This window comes from Schistocerca cancellata, chromosome 6 (assembly GCF_023864275.1).
Source record: "Schistocerca cancellata isolate TAMUIC-IGC-003103 chromosome 6, iqSchCanc2.1, whole genome shotgun sequence".
In the NCBI taxonomy this organism is placed as follows: Eukaryota; Metazoa; Arthropoda; class Insecta; order Orthoptera; family Acrididae; genus Schistocerca; species Schistocerca cancellata.
Window position 1 is genome coordinate 366,862,478 of NC_064631.1, and position 12,721 is coordinate 366,875,198.

Below are 12,721 nucleotides of genomic sequence, written 5' to 3' on the forward strand. Positions count from 1 at the left end.
GTAAAACCACTGTCTATATGTAAACACACTAATCTCCAAAACTACTAGACAAATTTACACATGGTTTTCATAGGTAACTTGAGTATATATTTGGTCAGCATAATAAGCTTTATTTATTTAAAATTGGCTCACAAAACAAAGGTAACCACACATGCTATAAAAATGTATGTATGTATGTATGTATGTATGTATGTGTTTAGTGTTGTAGGATTGCTGGATCCAATGATGTAGATTATACCACATGTAATAAGCACTATTTTATTGGTCCAAAGAGCACATATACAGATATATACATCTCTTGATTCTTGGTACACCTGTTTTCCATTTCACATGCAACCATAGACTGCTCACAAAGAGTTTGCCAAACAAAGATGTTACCAGCAACTTAGAACCACCCCCCCCCCCCTTTTAAGTGTGGAGAACAAACACAAATATGAGGGTATACAAAGCACCCAGGGGGGAGGGGGAGAGGGAGAGGGGTTTAAACAGAAACAATACATTACATCACATTACATTAGTAAAGCCAGCGAGGGCGTCCGGATGGTCCGGGTGAATCCTCGTACAGCAGTGAAGGAGTCCAGGGAGGGGGCGGTGGATTGTGAGAAGCCAGCGTAGTGAACCTGAATGCCTGTAGTGGTATGAAGAATTTTCACCACTAATGGGTCAGTACCAACAGGCAAGGGGACATATTGGAGAAGGTGAATGTGGGTCAAGTTGTCATTGGGGAAGGTGGCTTGTTTGTAAAATACAAACACGTTATCATGATGCACAACAAAAACACTTTTGAACTACAAATGATATCAGTGTTGACATTAACGACCACTTCTGTATAGGGGTTGACAGAATCTCCACACGAGTCATCGTCGGCAATGCCACACATTCCAAGGCTGGCCCCTGATATGTCACTAAATCCTAACAGTGGAGAGGTGAGGGGGAGGGGGGGGAGGAGCTGACAGTAGGAGGGGGCAGTCATCACATGCATCACATGCATCACTCTGTAGGGGGATGTCACACACACCTGTAGCCCTGTCACATGACTGGGAGTAGGTAACGTCACACATGCAGGAATGGTTGTCACTCACCCACAGACCATCAGGAGATGGTTCGTGCACGGCATGTGTACATCTACATCTACATCTACATCCATACTCCGCAAGCCACTTGACGGTGTGTGGCGGAGGGTACCTTCAGTACCTCTATCGGTTCTCCCTTCTATTCCAGTCTCGTATTGTTCGTGGAAAGAAGATGCCTCTGTGTGGGCTCTAATCTCTCTGATTTTATCCTCATGGTCTCTTCGCGAGATATACGTAGGAGGGAGCAATATACTGCTTCACTCTTCGGTGAAGGTATGTTCTCGAAACTTTGACAAAAGCCCGTACCGAGCTACTGAGCGTCTCTCCTGCAGAGTCTTCCACTGGAGTTTATCTATCATCTCCGTAACACTTTCGCGATTACTAAATGATCCTGTAACGAAGCGCGCTGCTCTCCGTTGGATCTTCTCTCTGTCTTGTATCAACCCTATCTGGTACGGATCCCACACTGCTGAGCAGTATTCAAGCAGTGGGCGAACAAGCGTACTGTAACCTACTTCCTTTGTTTTCGGATTGCATTTCCTTAGGATTCTTCCAATGAATCTGTCTGGCATCTGCTTTACCGACAATCAACATTATATGATCATTCCATTTTAAATCACTCCTAATGCGTACTCCCAGATAATTTATGGTATTAACTGCTTCCAGTTGCTGACCTGCTATTTTGTAGCTAAATGATAAAGGATCTATCTTTCTGTGTATTCGCAGCACATTACACTTGTCTACATTGAGATTCAGTTGCCATTCCCTGCACCATGCATCAATTCGCTGCAGATCCTCCTGCATTTCAGTACAATTTTCCACTGTTACAACCTCTCGATACACCACAGTATCATCTGCAAAAAGCCTCAGTGAACTTCCGATGTCATCCACCAGGTCATTTATGTATATTGTGAATAGCAACGGTCCTATGACACTCCCCTGCGGCACACCTGAAATTACTCTTACTTCAGAAGACTTCTCTCCATTGAGAATAACATGCTGCGTCCTGTTATCTAGGAACTCCTCAATCCAATCACACAATTGGTCTGATAGTCCATATGCTCTTACTTTGTTCAATAAACGACTGTGGGGAACTGTATCGAACGCCTTGCGGAAGTCAAGAAACACGGCATCTACCTGTGAACCCGTGTCTATGGCCCTCTGAGTCTCGTGGACGAATAGCGCGAGCTGGGTTTCACATGACAGTCTTTTTCGAAATCCATGCTGATTCCTACAGAGTAGATTTCTAGTCTCCAGAAAAGTCATTATACTCGAACACAATACGTGTTCCAAAATTCTACAACTGATTGACGTTAGAGATATAGGTCTATAGTTCTGCACATCTGTTCGACGTCCCTTTTTGAAAACGGGGATGACCTGTGCCCTTTTCCAATCCTTTGGAACGCTACGCTCTTCTAGAGACCTACAGTACACCGCTGCAAGAAGGGGGGCAAGTTCCTTCGCGTACTCTGTGTAAAATTGAACTGGTATCCCATCAGGTCCAGAGGCCTTTCCTCTTTTGAGCGATTTTAATTGTTTCTCTATCCCTCTGTCGTCTATTTCGATATCTACCATTTTGTCATCTGTGCGACAGTCTAGAGAAGGAACTACAGTGCAATCTTCCTCTGTGAAACAACTTTGGAAAAAGACATTTAGTATTTCGGCCTTTAGTCTGTCATCCTCTGTTTCAGTACCATTTTGGTCACAGAGTGTCTGGACATTTTGTTTTGATCCACCTACCGCTTTGACATAAGACCAAAATTTCTTAGGATTTTCTGCCAAGTCAGTACATAGAACTTTACTTTCGAATTCATTGAATGCCTCTCGCATAGCTCTCTTCACACTACATTTCGCTTCACGTAATTTTTGTTTGTCTGCAAGGCTTTGGCTATGTTTATGTTTGCTGTGAAGTTCCCTTTACTTCCGCAGCAGTTTTCTAACTCGGTTGTTGAACCACGGTAGCTCTTTTCCATCTCTTACGATCTTGCTTGGCACATACTCATCTAACGCATATTGTACGATGGTTTTGAACTTTGTCCACTGATCCTCAACACTATCAGTACTTGAGACAAAACTTTTGTGTTGAGCCAACAGGTACTCTGAAATCTGCTTTTTGTCACTTTTTCTAAACAGAAAAATCTTCCTACCCTTTTTAATATTCCTATTTACGGCTGAAATCATCGATGCCGTAACCGCTTTATGATCGCTGATTCCCTGTTCTGCGTTAACTTTTTCAAATAGTTCGGGTCTGTTTGTCACCAGAAGGTCTAATATGTTATCGCCACGAGTCGGTTCTCTGTTTAACTGCTCAAGGTAGTTTTCAGATAAAGCACTTAAAAAAATTTCACTGGATTCTTTGTCCCTGCCACCCGTTATGAACGTCTGAGTCTCCCAGTCTATATCCGGCAAATTAAAATCTCCACCCAGAACTATAACATGGTGGGTAAATCTACTCGAAATATTTTCCAAATTATCCTTCAGGTGCTCAGCCACAACAGCTGCTGAGCCAGGGGGCCTATAGAGACATCCAATTACCATGTCTGAGCCTGCTTTAACCGCGACCTTCACCCAAATCATTTCACATTTCGGATCTCCGTCAATTTCCTTAGATACTATTGCACTTCTTACCGCTATAAACACGCCTCCCCCTTCACTGTTCAGCCTGTCTCTGCGGTATACATTCCAATCTGAGTTTAGGATTTCGTTACTGTTTACGTCTGGTTTCAGCCAACTTTCTGTCCCTAGTACTATATGGGCGTTGTGATCATTTATTAATGAGAGCAGTTCTGGGACCTTTCTATAGACGCTCCTGCAGTTTACTATTAGCACATTAATATTGTTATTCCCTGTTGCATTTTGCCTACTCCTATCTTGCCGCGTCTCAGGAGGCGTCTTGTCGGGCCTAGGGAGGGGATTCTCTAACCTAAAAAACCCCCCTGTGCACTCCACACGTACTCCGCTACCCTTGTAGCCGCTTCCGGCGTATAGTGCACGCCTGACCTATTCAGGGGGACCCTACATTTCTCCACCCGATAGCGGAGGTCGAGAAATTTGCACCCCAGATCTCCGCAGAATCGTCTGAGCCTCTGGTTTAAGCCTTCCACTCGGCTCCAAACCAGAGGACCGCGATCGGTTCTGGGAACGATACTACAAATAGTTAGCTCTGATTCCACCCCGCGAGCGAGGCTTTCCGTCTTCACCAATTCCGCCAACCGCCTGTACGAACTGAGGATGACCTCTGAACCCAGACGGCAGGAGTCATTGGTGCCGACATGAGCAACAATTTGCAGTTGAGTGCACCCAGTGCTCTCTATCGCCGCCGGTAGGGCCTCCTCCACATCTCGGATGAGACCCCCCGGCAAGCAGACAGAGTGAACACTGGCCTTCTTCCCCGACCTTCTCGCTATTTCCCTAAGGGGCTCCATCACCCGCCTAACGTTGGAGCTCCCAATAACTAATAAACCCCTCCCCCCGTGTGCCTGCTCGGACCTTGCTGAAGGAGCAGCCACATGTCCCCTCACAGGCAGAGCGGGCGATGCCACACGGCCAGCCTCCACATTGACCTTCCGCCTCGTGCGCCGCGAACGCCGCTGAACCTGCCACTCCCCTTGGGGAGAGGGTGGCCCAACCGCGCCCGGTACCCGCGAAAATGTCTCGACAGCAGGGACAGTGGGTGAAGCATGTAACACCTGTGGTGTACCTTGCGATGCACCAGACTCCCCACTGCCGCTACACTCAGAGGCAGCAGCCTGAAGACGGCTGACCGCGGCCATCAACACGCTCAGCTGTTCGCGAACAGTGGCCAGCTCCTCCTGCGTCCGTACACAGCAGTCACACATCCTATCCATCCTAAGGAAACAATTTACTGAAGAGAGTTAATCAACCTTTAACTAGACTGCTAATTCACTAAAGGCGGCTGCTTATTCACTAAACTGTGGTTGCTAGCCACTTCTTGTAGAAAACAATGAAAATAGCACTACCTGTCTCTGGACTGTATTGAAAACAAACTCTAGCACTAGTGGCACTATGGTTGACTACAGGGACTCTCTCTGACTGTATTCAAAACAAACACGGAATCTATGGAACACTATTAAGAGCACTCGAAAAATAAAGCTTCCTAAAAGCAAATGTAACAGAGGTAGGGGGCTGACTGGATGGGGTATTGGGCAGTTCTCCCAGAGACCATGCCGGTTTGAGGTGACAGACAGATACAGTTTGAGTTGTGCGGTTAATGATCACTTTGAACATGTTGTTACGGTTCAATATGACTCTGTGCAGGCCTGAGTGTGGAGGGCTGAGTGCCGGTCAGATGGTGTCATCGCAGATCATGACGTGAGTGCATGCCGCCAAGTGCTTATGCAGGAATATGGGAGGAAGTGAGTGCGACCGAGGAGGGAGCATGCAAATGTTAGTGATTAGCTCCTTAACATGCCTGACAAATGTCAAGTCGCAGATTAGGTCTGGAGGGAGTGAAGGCTCGACTAGCTCTGCTGGGAATGTGAGGGGTTCTCTGTATAGTACTTCTGCCAGAGATGTGTGAAGCTCCTCTTTGTATGCGGCCTGAATGCCTAACATTGCCCATGGTAAGGCATCGGCTCACTCACCTCCATGGCACATCAGTGAAGATTTAAGCATTCACCGCCAGCATTCGATAAGCCTTTTGCTTTGGGGGGTGGTATGCTGTTGTCCTAAATAGTTTCACCCCACACAGTTCACAAAGCTCCTGAAAGAGGGTGGACTCAAACTGGCACCCCTGGTCAATGGTGATAAAAGCTGGGCAGCTGAAGCGCGAGATCCAAATTAATAAATGGGCAAGGGCCACTACATCAGGTGTGATAGTAGTGAGGTAGAATTACCTCTACCCAGTGGGTAAACCTGTCAATGGCAGACAGTATTTAACGAATGTGGCCTGAGGGAGTAAGGGCCAGACGATATCAATGTATTTATGTTGAAATCTTCTTTTTGTCACATCAAATGTACCCTTGGTGAACTGCATGACATCCTACTTTTGCATGTTGACAAGCCACACATGCTCGCACCCAACTGAAACATTGTTTTATCACCCCAGGTCAAATGAAACAGGGCACGCAGGGATAGCAGGATGTTGTAAACCTGGTCTGCGATCTTCAGTTTATCATCCAGTGGGGCTGAAGTTAAATGGAGAAAGTGAATTAGAACTTCTGTAGGAAGTTTGAGCAACCAGATGGTCCAAAGTGTAGCGTCTGGCATATGATGCGTCTCAATCATATAACAGAGATGATGCCAGAGATATGAGAGGGATCTGGAATTCAGCAACTCATGACTGATGATTGGGCAGATAGCTTCCTCTGTAGATCTGGATAGGGGCTCGAGGATGGTGCATTGGGCAAATGCATATTTGTCCAAATAGGGAGGCAAAGCCACAATATCGCAGATCAGGGAGTCTTGGCGTAACTGTTTGTCAGAAACTGTCACTCCCTGTCCATAGCTCTGCAGCGTAACTGGCTTGGGTGCAGTAGCTGTGTGTGAGGATGATGTACGATGGACATCAACAAAAGCAAGACAATGATAATGGAATGTAGTAAAATAAAATCAGGTGATGGTGAGGAATTAGATTAGGAAATGAGACACTTAAAGTACTAGACAAGTTTTGCTATTTGGGAAGCAAAATAACTGCTGATTGTCAAAATAGAGAAGATATAAAATGTAGAATGGCTGTGGCAAGGAAAGCATTCATCATTGTCGTCGTCGTCGTCGTCGTCATTGTCGTCGTCGTCGTCGTCATTGTCGTCGTCGTCGTCGTCATTGTCGTCGTCATTGTCGTCGTCGTCGTCGTCGTCATTGTCGTCGTCGTCATTGTCGTCGTCGTCGTCGTCGTCATTGTCGTCGTCGTCGTCATTGTCGTCGTCGTCGTCGTCGTCGTCATTGTCGTCGTCGTCGTCATTGTCGTCGTCGTCGTCATTGTCGTCGTCGTCGTCATTGTCGTCGTCGTCGTCATTGTCGTCGTCGTCGTCATTGTCGTCGTCGTCGTCATTGTCGTCGTCGTCGTCGTCGTCATTGTCGTCGTCGTCGTCGTCGTCATTGTCGTCGTCGTCGTCGTCGTCATTGTCGTCGTCGTCGTCGTCGTCATTGTCGTCGTCGTCATTGTCGTCGTCGTCGTCGTCGTCGTCGTCATTGTCGTCGTCGTCGTCGTCGTCGTCGTCATTGTCGTCGTCATCGTCGTCATTGTCGTCGTCGTCGTCGTCATTGTCGTCGTCATCGTCGTCATTGTCGTCGTCATCGTCGTCATTGTCGTCGTCGTCGTCGTCATTGTCGTCGTCGTCGTCGTCATTGTCGTCGTCGTCGTCGTCATTGTCGTCGTCGTCGTCGTCGTCGTCGTCATTGTCGTCGTCGTCGTCGTCATTGTCGTCGTCGTCGTCGTCATTGTCGTCGTCGTCGTCGTCATTGTCGTCGTCGTCGTCGTCATTGTCGTCGTCGTCGTCGTCATTGTCGTCGTCGTCGTCGTCGTCATTGTCGTCGTCGTCGTCGTCGTCGTCGTCATTGTCGTCGTCGTCGTCGTCATTGTCGTCGTCGTCATTGTCGTCGTCGTCATTGTCGTCGTCGTCGTCGTCGTCGTCGTCATTGTCGTCGTCGTCGTCGTCGTCGTCATTGTCGTCGTCGTCGTCGTCGTCGTCGTCGTCGTCGTCGTCGTCGTCATTGTCGTCGTCGTCGTCGTCGTCGTCATTGTCGTCGTCGTCGTCGTCATTGTCGTCGTCGTCGTCGTCATTGTCGTCGTCGTCGTCATTGTCGTCATTGTCGTCGTCGTCGTCGTCATTGTCGTCGTCGTCGTCGTCGTCATTGTCGTCGTCGTCGTCGTCATTGTCGTCGTCGTCGTCGTCATTGTCGTCGTCGTCGTCGTCATTGTCGTCGTCGTCGTCGTCATTGTCGTCGTCGTCGTCGTCATTGTCGTCGTCGTCGTCGTCATTGTCGTCGTCGTCGTCGTCATTGTCGTCGTCGTCATTGTCGTCGTCGTCGTCGTCATTGTCGTCGTCGTCGTCGTCATTGTCGTCGTCGTCGTCGTCGTCGTCATTGTCGTCGTCGTCGTCGTCGTCGTCGTCATTGTCGTCGTCGTCGTCATTGTCGTCGTCGTCGTCGTCGTCGTCGTCATTGTCGTCGTCGTCGTCGTCGTCATTGTCGTCGTCGTCGTCGTCATTGTCGTCGTCATTGTCGTCGTCATTGTCGTCGTCGTCGTCGTCGTCGTCGTCGTCATTGTCGTCGTCGTCGTCGTCGTCGTCATTGTCATCATCTTTTAATGCTGATTATGCCTTTCAGGGTTCAGTCTGGAGCATAGTCCCCCTTATAAAATTCCTCCATGATCCCCCTATTCAGTGCTAACATTGGTGCCTCTTCTGATGTTAAGCCTATTACTTCAAAATCATTCTTAACCGAATCCAGGTATCTTCTTCTTTGTCTACCCCAATTCCTCCTACCCTCTACTGCTGAACCCATGAGTCTCTTGGGTAACCTTGATTCTCCCATGCGTGTAACATGACCCCACCATCTAAGCCTGTTCACCCTGACTGCTACATCTATAGAGTTCATTCCCAGTTTTTCTTCGATTTCCTCGTTGTGGACACCCTCCTGCCATTGTTCCCATCTACTAGTACCTGCAATTATCCTAGCTACTTCCATATCCGTAACCTCAACCTTATTGGTAAGGTAGCCTGAATCCACCCAGCTTTCACTCCCATACAACAAAGTTGGTTGAAAGATTGAACGGTGCACAGGTAACTTAGTCTTGGTACTGACTTCCTTCTTGCAGAAGAGAGTAGATCGTAGCTGAGCGCTCACTACATTAGCTTTGCTACACCTCGCTTCCAGTTCTTTCACTATGTTGCCATCCTGTGAGAATATGCATCCTAAGTACTTGAAACCGTCCACCTGTTCTAACTTTGTTCCTCCTATTTGGCACTCAGTCCATTTATCTCTCTTTCCCACTGACATTACTTTCGTTTTGGAGATGCTAATCTTCATACCATAGTCCTTACATTTCTGATCTAGCTCTGAAATATTACTTTGCAAACTTTCAATCGAATCTGCCATCACAACTAAGTTATACTCACAATCGAGACTGCTTATTTTGCGTTCACATTTCTTAATCTCACCCAGACAGTATATTGTTTTCAACATATGATCCATAAATAATATGAACAACAATGGAGACAGGTTGCAGCCTTGTCTTACCCCTGAAACTACTCTGAACCATGAACTCAATTTACTGTCAACTCTAACTGCTGCCTGACTATCTATGTACAGACCTTTAATTGCTTGCAAAAGTTTGCCTCCTATTCCATAATCTCGTGGAACAGACAATAACTTCCTCCTAGGAATGTAGTCATATACCTTTTCTACATCTATAAAGCATAGATACAATTCCCTGTTCCACTCATAACACTTCTCCATTACATGCCGTAAGCTAAAGATCTGGTCCTGACAACCTCTAAGAGGCCTAAACCCACACTGATTTTCATCCAATTTGTCCTCAACTAATACTCGCACTTTCCTTTCAACAATACCTGAGAAGATTTTACCCACAACGCTGATTAAAGAGATACCTCTGTAGTTGTTACAATCTTTTCTGTTTCCATGTTTAAAGATTGGTGTGATTACTGCTTTTGTCCAGTCTGATGGAACCTGTCCCAACTCCCACACCATTTCAATTATCCTGTGTAGCCATTTAACACCTGACATTCCACTGTATTTGATGAGTTCCATTTTAATTTTATCCACCCCAGCCGCTTTATTGCACTGCAATCTATTGACCATTTTCTCCACTTTCTCAAGTGTGATCCTATTTCCATCATCATTTCTATCCCACTGTACATTGAAATCTGAAACACTATTGATCGTATTTTTACCTACATTGAGCACCTCTTTAAAATATTCCCTCCATCCGCCCAAGGCATCAACATGATTAACCAGCAGTTTGCCTGACCTGTCCAAAATACTTGTCATTTCCTTCTTACCTCCCTTTCGAAGGCTGCTAATTACACTCCAGAATGGTTTAACAGCAGCTTGACCCAAAGTCTCCAACCTGTTTCCAAAGTCTTCCCAAGATTTCTTCTTGGATGCTGCAATTATCTGTTTGGCTTTGTTTCTTTCTTCAACATAACTTTCTCTGTCTACTTGAGTTCTAGTATGTAGCCATTTTTGATACACCTTCTTTTTCCTTTTACGGGCTGCCTTGACTGTGTCATTCCACCAAGCTGTTTGCTTCATCCTACCTTTATGCACTACTGTTCAAAGACATTATTTAGCCACTTCTAGTACTGTGTCCCTGTACATTGTCCATTCCTTTTCCAATGACTGTAATTGACTACATTCAACTAACTGGTACCTTTCTGTTATGTACTTATGCCTGATTGCCTTACCCTGAAGTTTCTCCACTCTTATCCTCCTACATATGGACCTGACCTTCTGCGCTTTTGGCCTCACAGTACCAATTTCACTGCAGATTAAATAGTGATCATTGTCATCAAAGAATCCCCTGAATACACGTGTGTCCCTCACAGCCTTCCTGAATTCCTGATCTGTTATTATATAGTCAATGACAGATTTGGTTCCCCTGCCTTCCCAAGTATACCGGAGAATGTTCTTATGTTTAAAAAAGGAGTTTGTGATTACTAAGCCCATACTGGCCTCCATATCCTCTCCAAATTTACCCATAACCTTTTCTCATACCCTTCTGTTCAATTTCCAATCCTGGCATTAAAATCACCCATGAGCAGAACACTGTCCTTGTCCTTTACTCTAACAACTACATCACTGAGTGAGTGCATCATAAAAACTATCCATCTTATCATTACTGACAAAGAGAAATTTAACATCAAGTATAGATTTAAGTGTCAGGAATATGTTTCTGAAAGTATTTGTGTGAAGTGTAGCCATGTATGGAAGTTAAACATAGAGAATAAACAGTTTAAACAGGAAGAGAATAGAAGCTTTTGAAATGTGATGCTACAGAGGAATGCTGAAATTAGATAGGTTGATCACGTAACTAATCTGGAGGTAATGAACAGAATTGGGGAGACAAGAAATTTGTGCCACAACTTGACCAAAATAAGGGATCAGTTGATAGGCCACTTTCTAAGACGTAAAGAGATCACCAGTTTACTACTGGATGGAACTGTGGGGGTTAAAATCATAGAGGGAGATCAAGGTATGAATACAGTAAGCAGATTTGGGATGATGTAGGCTGCAGTAGTTACTCAGAGACGACGAGGCTTGCACAGCATAGAACATCTTGGAAAGCCGCAGCAAAACAGTCTTTGGACTAATGATGCCGCAACTGCCAACCAATTTATTCATAATTTGGTTAATCTACTTTTTGGTGTCTACTTGGCTAATGTAATATGCGTTGCTGCACGAACACTTTTGAGGGGGGAAGTAATGGAAAAAGTAAACATTTATTTAAAAACTACTACAGCCAGATTTATAAATGTGCAAATCTAAAGTTTTGCACATGTAAAGCAAAAGAGCTTTGCTTTAACGGAAAAACATAATAAAATATGCAGGATTTAATTTTTAATTTTTTTATTGTCTCTTTTTTTTATAAAAAGCCATAATTCAAATACTAATCGTGCAATTAATGTGTGAATTTGATTGTAGTGTCCTGAGAAGGTTGTAAGACCACTAAACTTAAGTTATTAATTTATGGTACAAATTGTATCATTAATGGAGTTTTTAATTTTGCACATCCAAAATTAACTTTTTTTCTATGTACAACCATCTAAAAATCAGAATGTAACTGCAGGATCTTGTATTTTTTAATTCCAGGGAGACAGCAACCATAAACACATTGCAAATAGCTCCTGAAATTTTCATAGCATTAGCACATAGCCTTTTTCAGAAAATGCTTCTAACAACAACAAAAAATGTAAAACAGGGAAAATGAGGTTTGAAGATTTTCTTCTCGTACTTCCACATGTAATTAGCTTACCTCAATTTTAAAATCCTCCATACTGATACTCCTCGTCCTACAGGTTTCTCTTCTCTTCTCTTTGAATCTGCCTGGCATGTATTTGCAGGTAACGCACTGATCTGTTAGCTTTCTTGATCCTGCTCTCGTCGATGGTGTAAAATGCTTTTGTTGTAAACACACCAGGATCTATACCAACTCTCTTCAGCACTTCAATTCTCCATTATTTCCATTATTGTAACATAAAACTGCATCATAGACACCTATTTTGAGTACTTAAATTTCATGGAATGTACTTTTGGAGCATCTACTCCAAATTACTGAGGCTTTCATTTGCATTTTGTGTTTTTTCATGAGGACACTTCCTCAATAAATCAGGCTTTGTAAGTAACCTGAATGTGGGCTTAACTGCATTCATAACAAGTTCTGGTAATGAGTGTTTCTGTGAATACATCCCAATTCTGTTGTCAAACCTACACCAATCGTCTTTCGTACACAGATTTTACATTGGTGTTCGGCCAGTGGATAGTTTGTTGAAAAAAATTGCCCACATAGCACGCATCATTTCCTCTAAATTGTGTGTGTTTCCTGATAGCTCTCCAATAAAATAACTGAAGAGCATAAATTTCTTTTGGGGTAAACCTGCCTTTTCCTCCTAGTGGTTTTCCATACTGAAGTACTTCACTTTTCTTCTTTCAGCAAGTGATGAAGC

At 44.7% G+C, this 12,721-nt stretch overlaps 1 protein-coding gene across 1 annotated transcript in view; it reads left to right on the forward strand.

Moving 5' to 3' along the window:
* Positions 1-10,718, forward strand: part of LOC126088330 (uncharacterized protein DDB_G0271670-like) — an 85,990-nt gene extending 75,272 nt beyond the window's left edge. The window contains exons 2-3 of the mRNA XM_049906463.1: positions 6,778-8,329; positions 10,604-10,718. Of these exons, the coding sequence (XP_049762420.1) occupies positions 6,778-8,329; positions 10,604-10,718 (1,667 nt within the window). The remainder of the gene's footprint in view (positions 1-6,777; positions 8,330-10,603) is intronic.
* Positions 10,719-12,721: the final 2,003 nt, after the last annotated feature.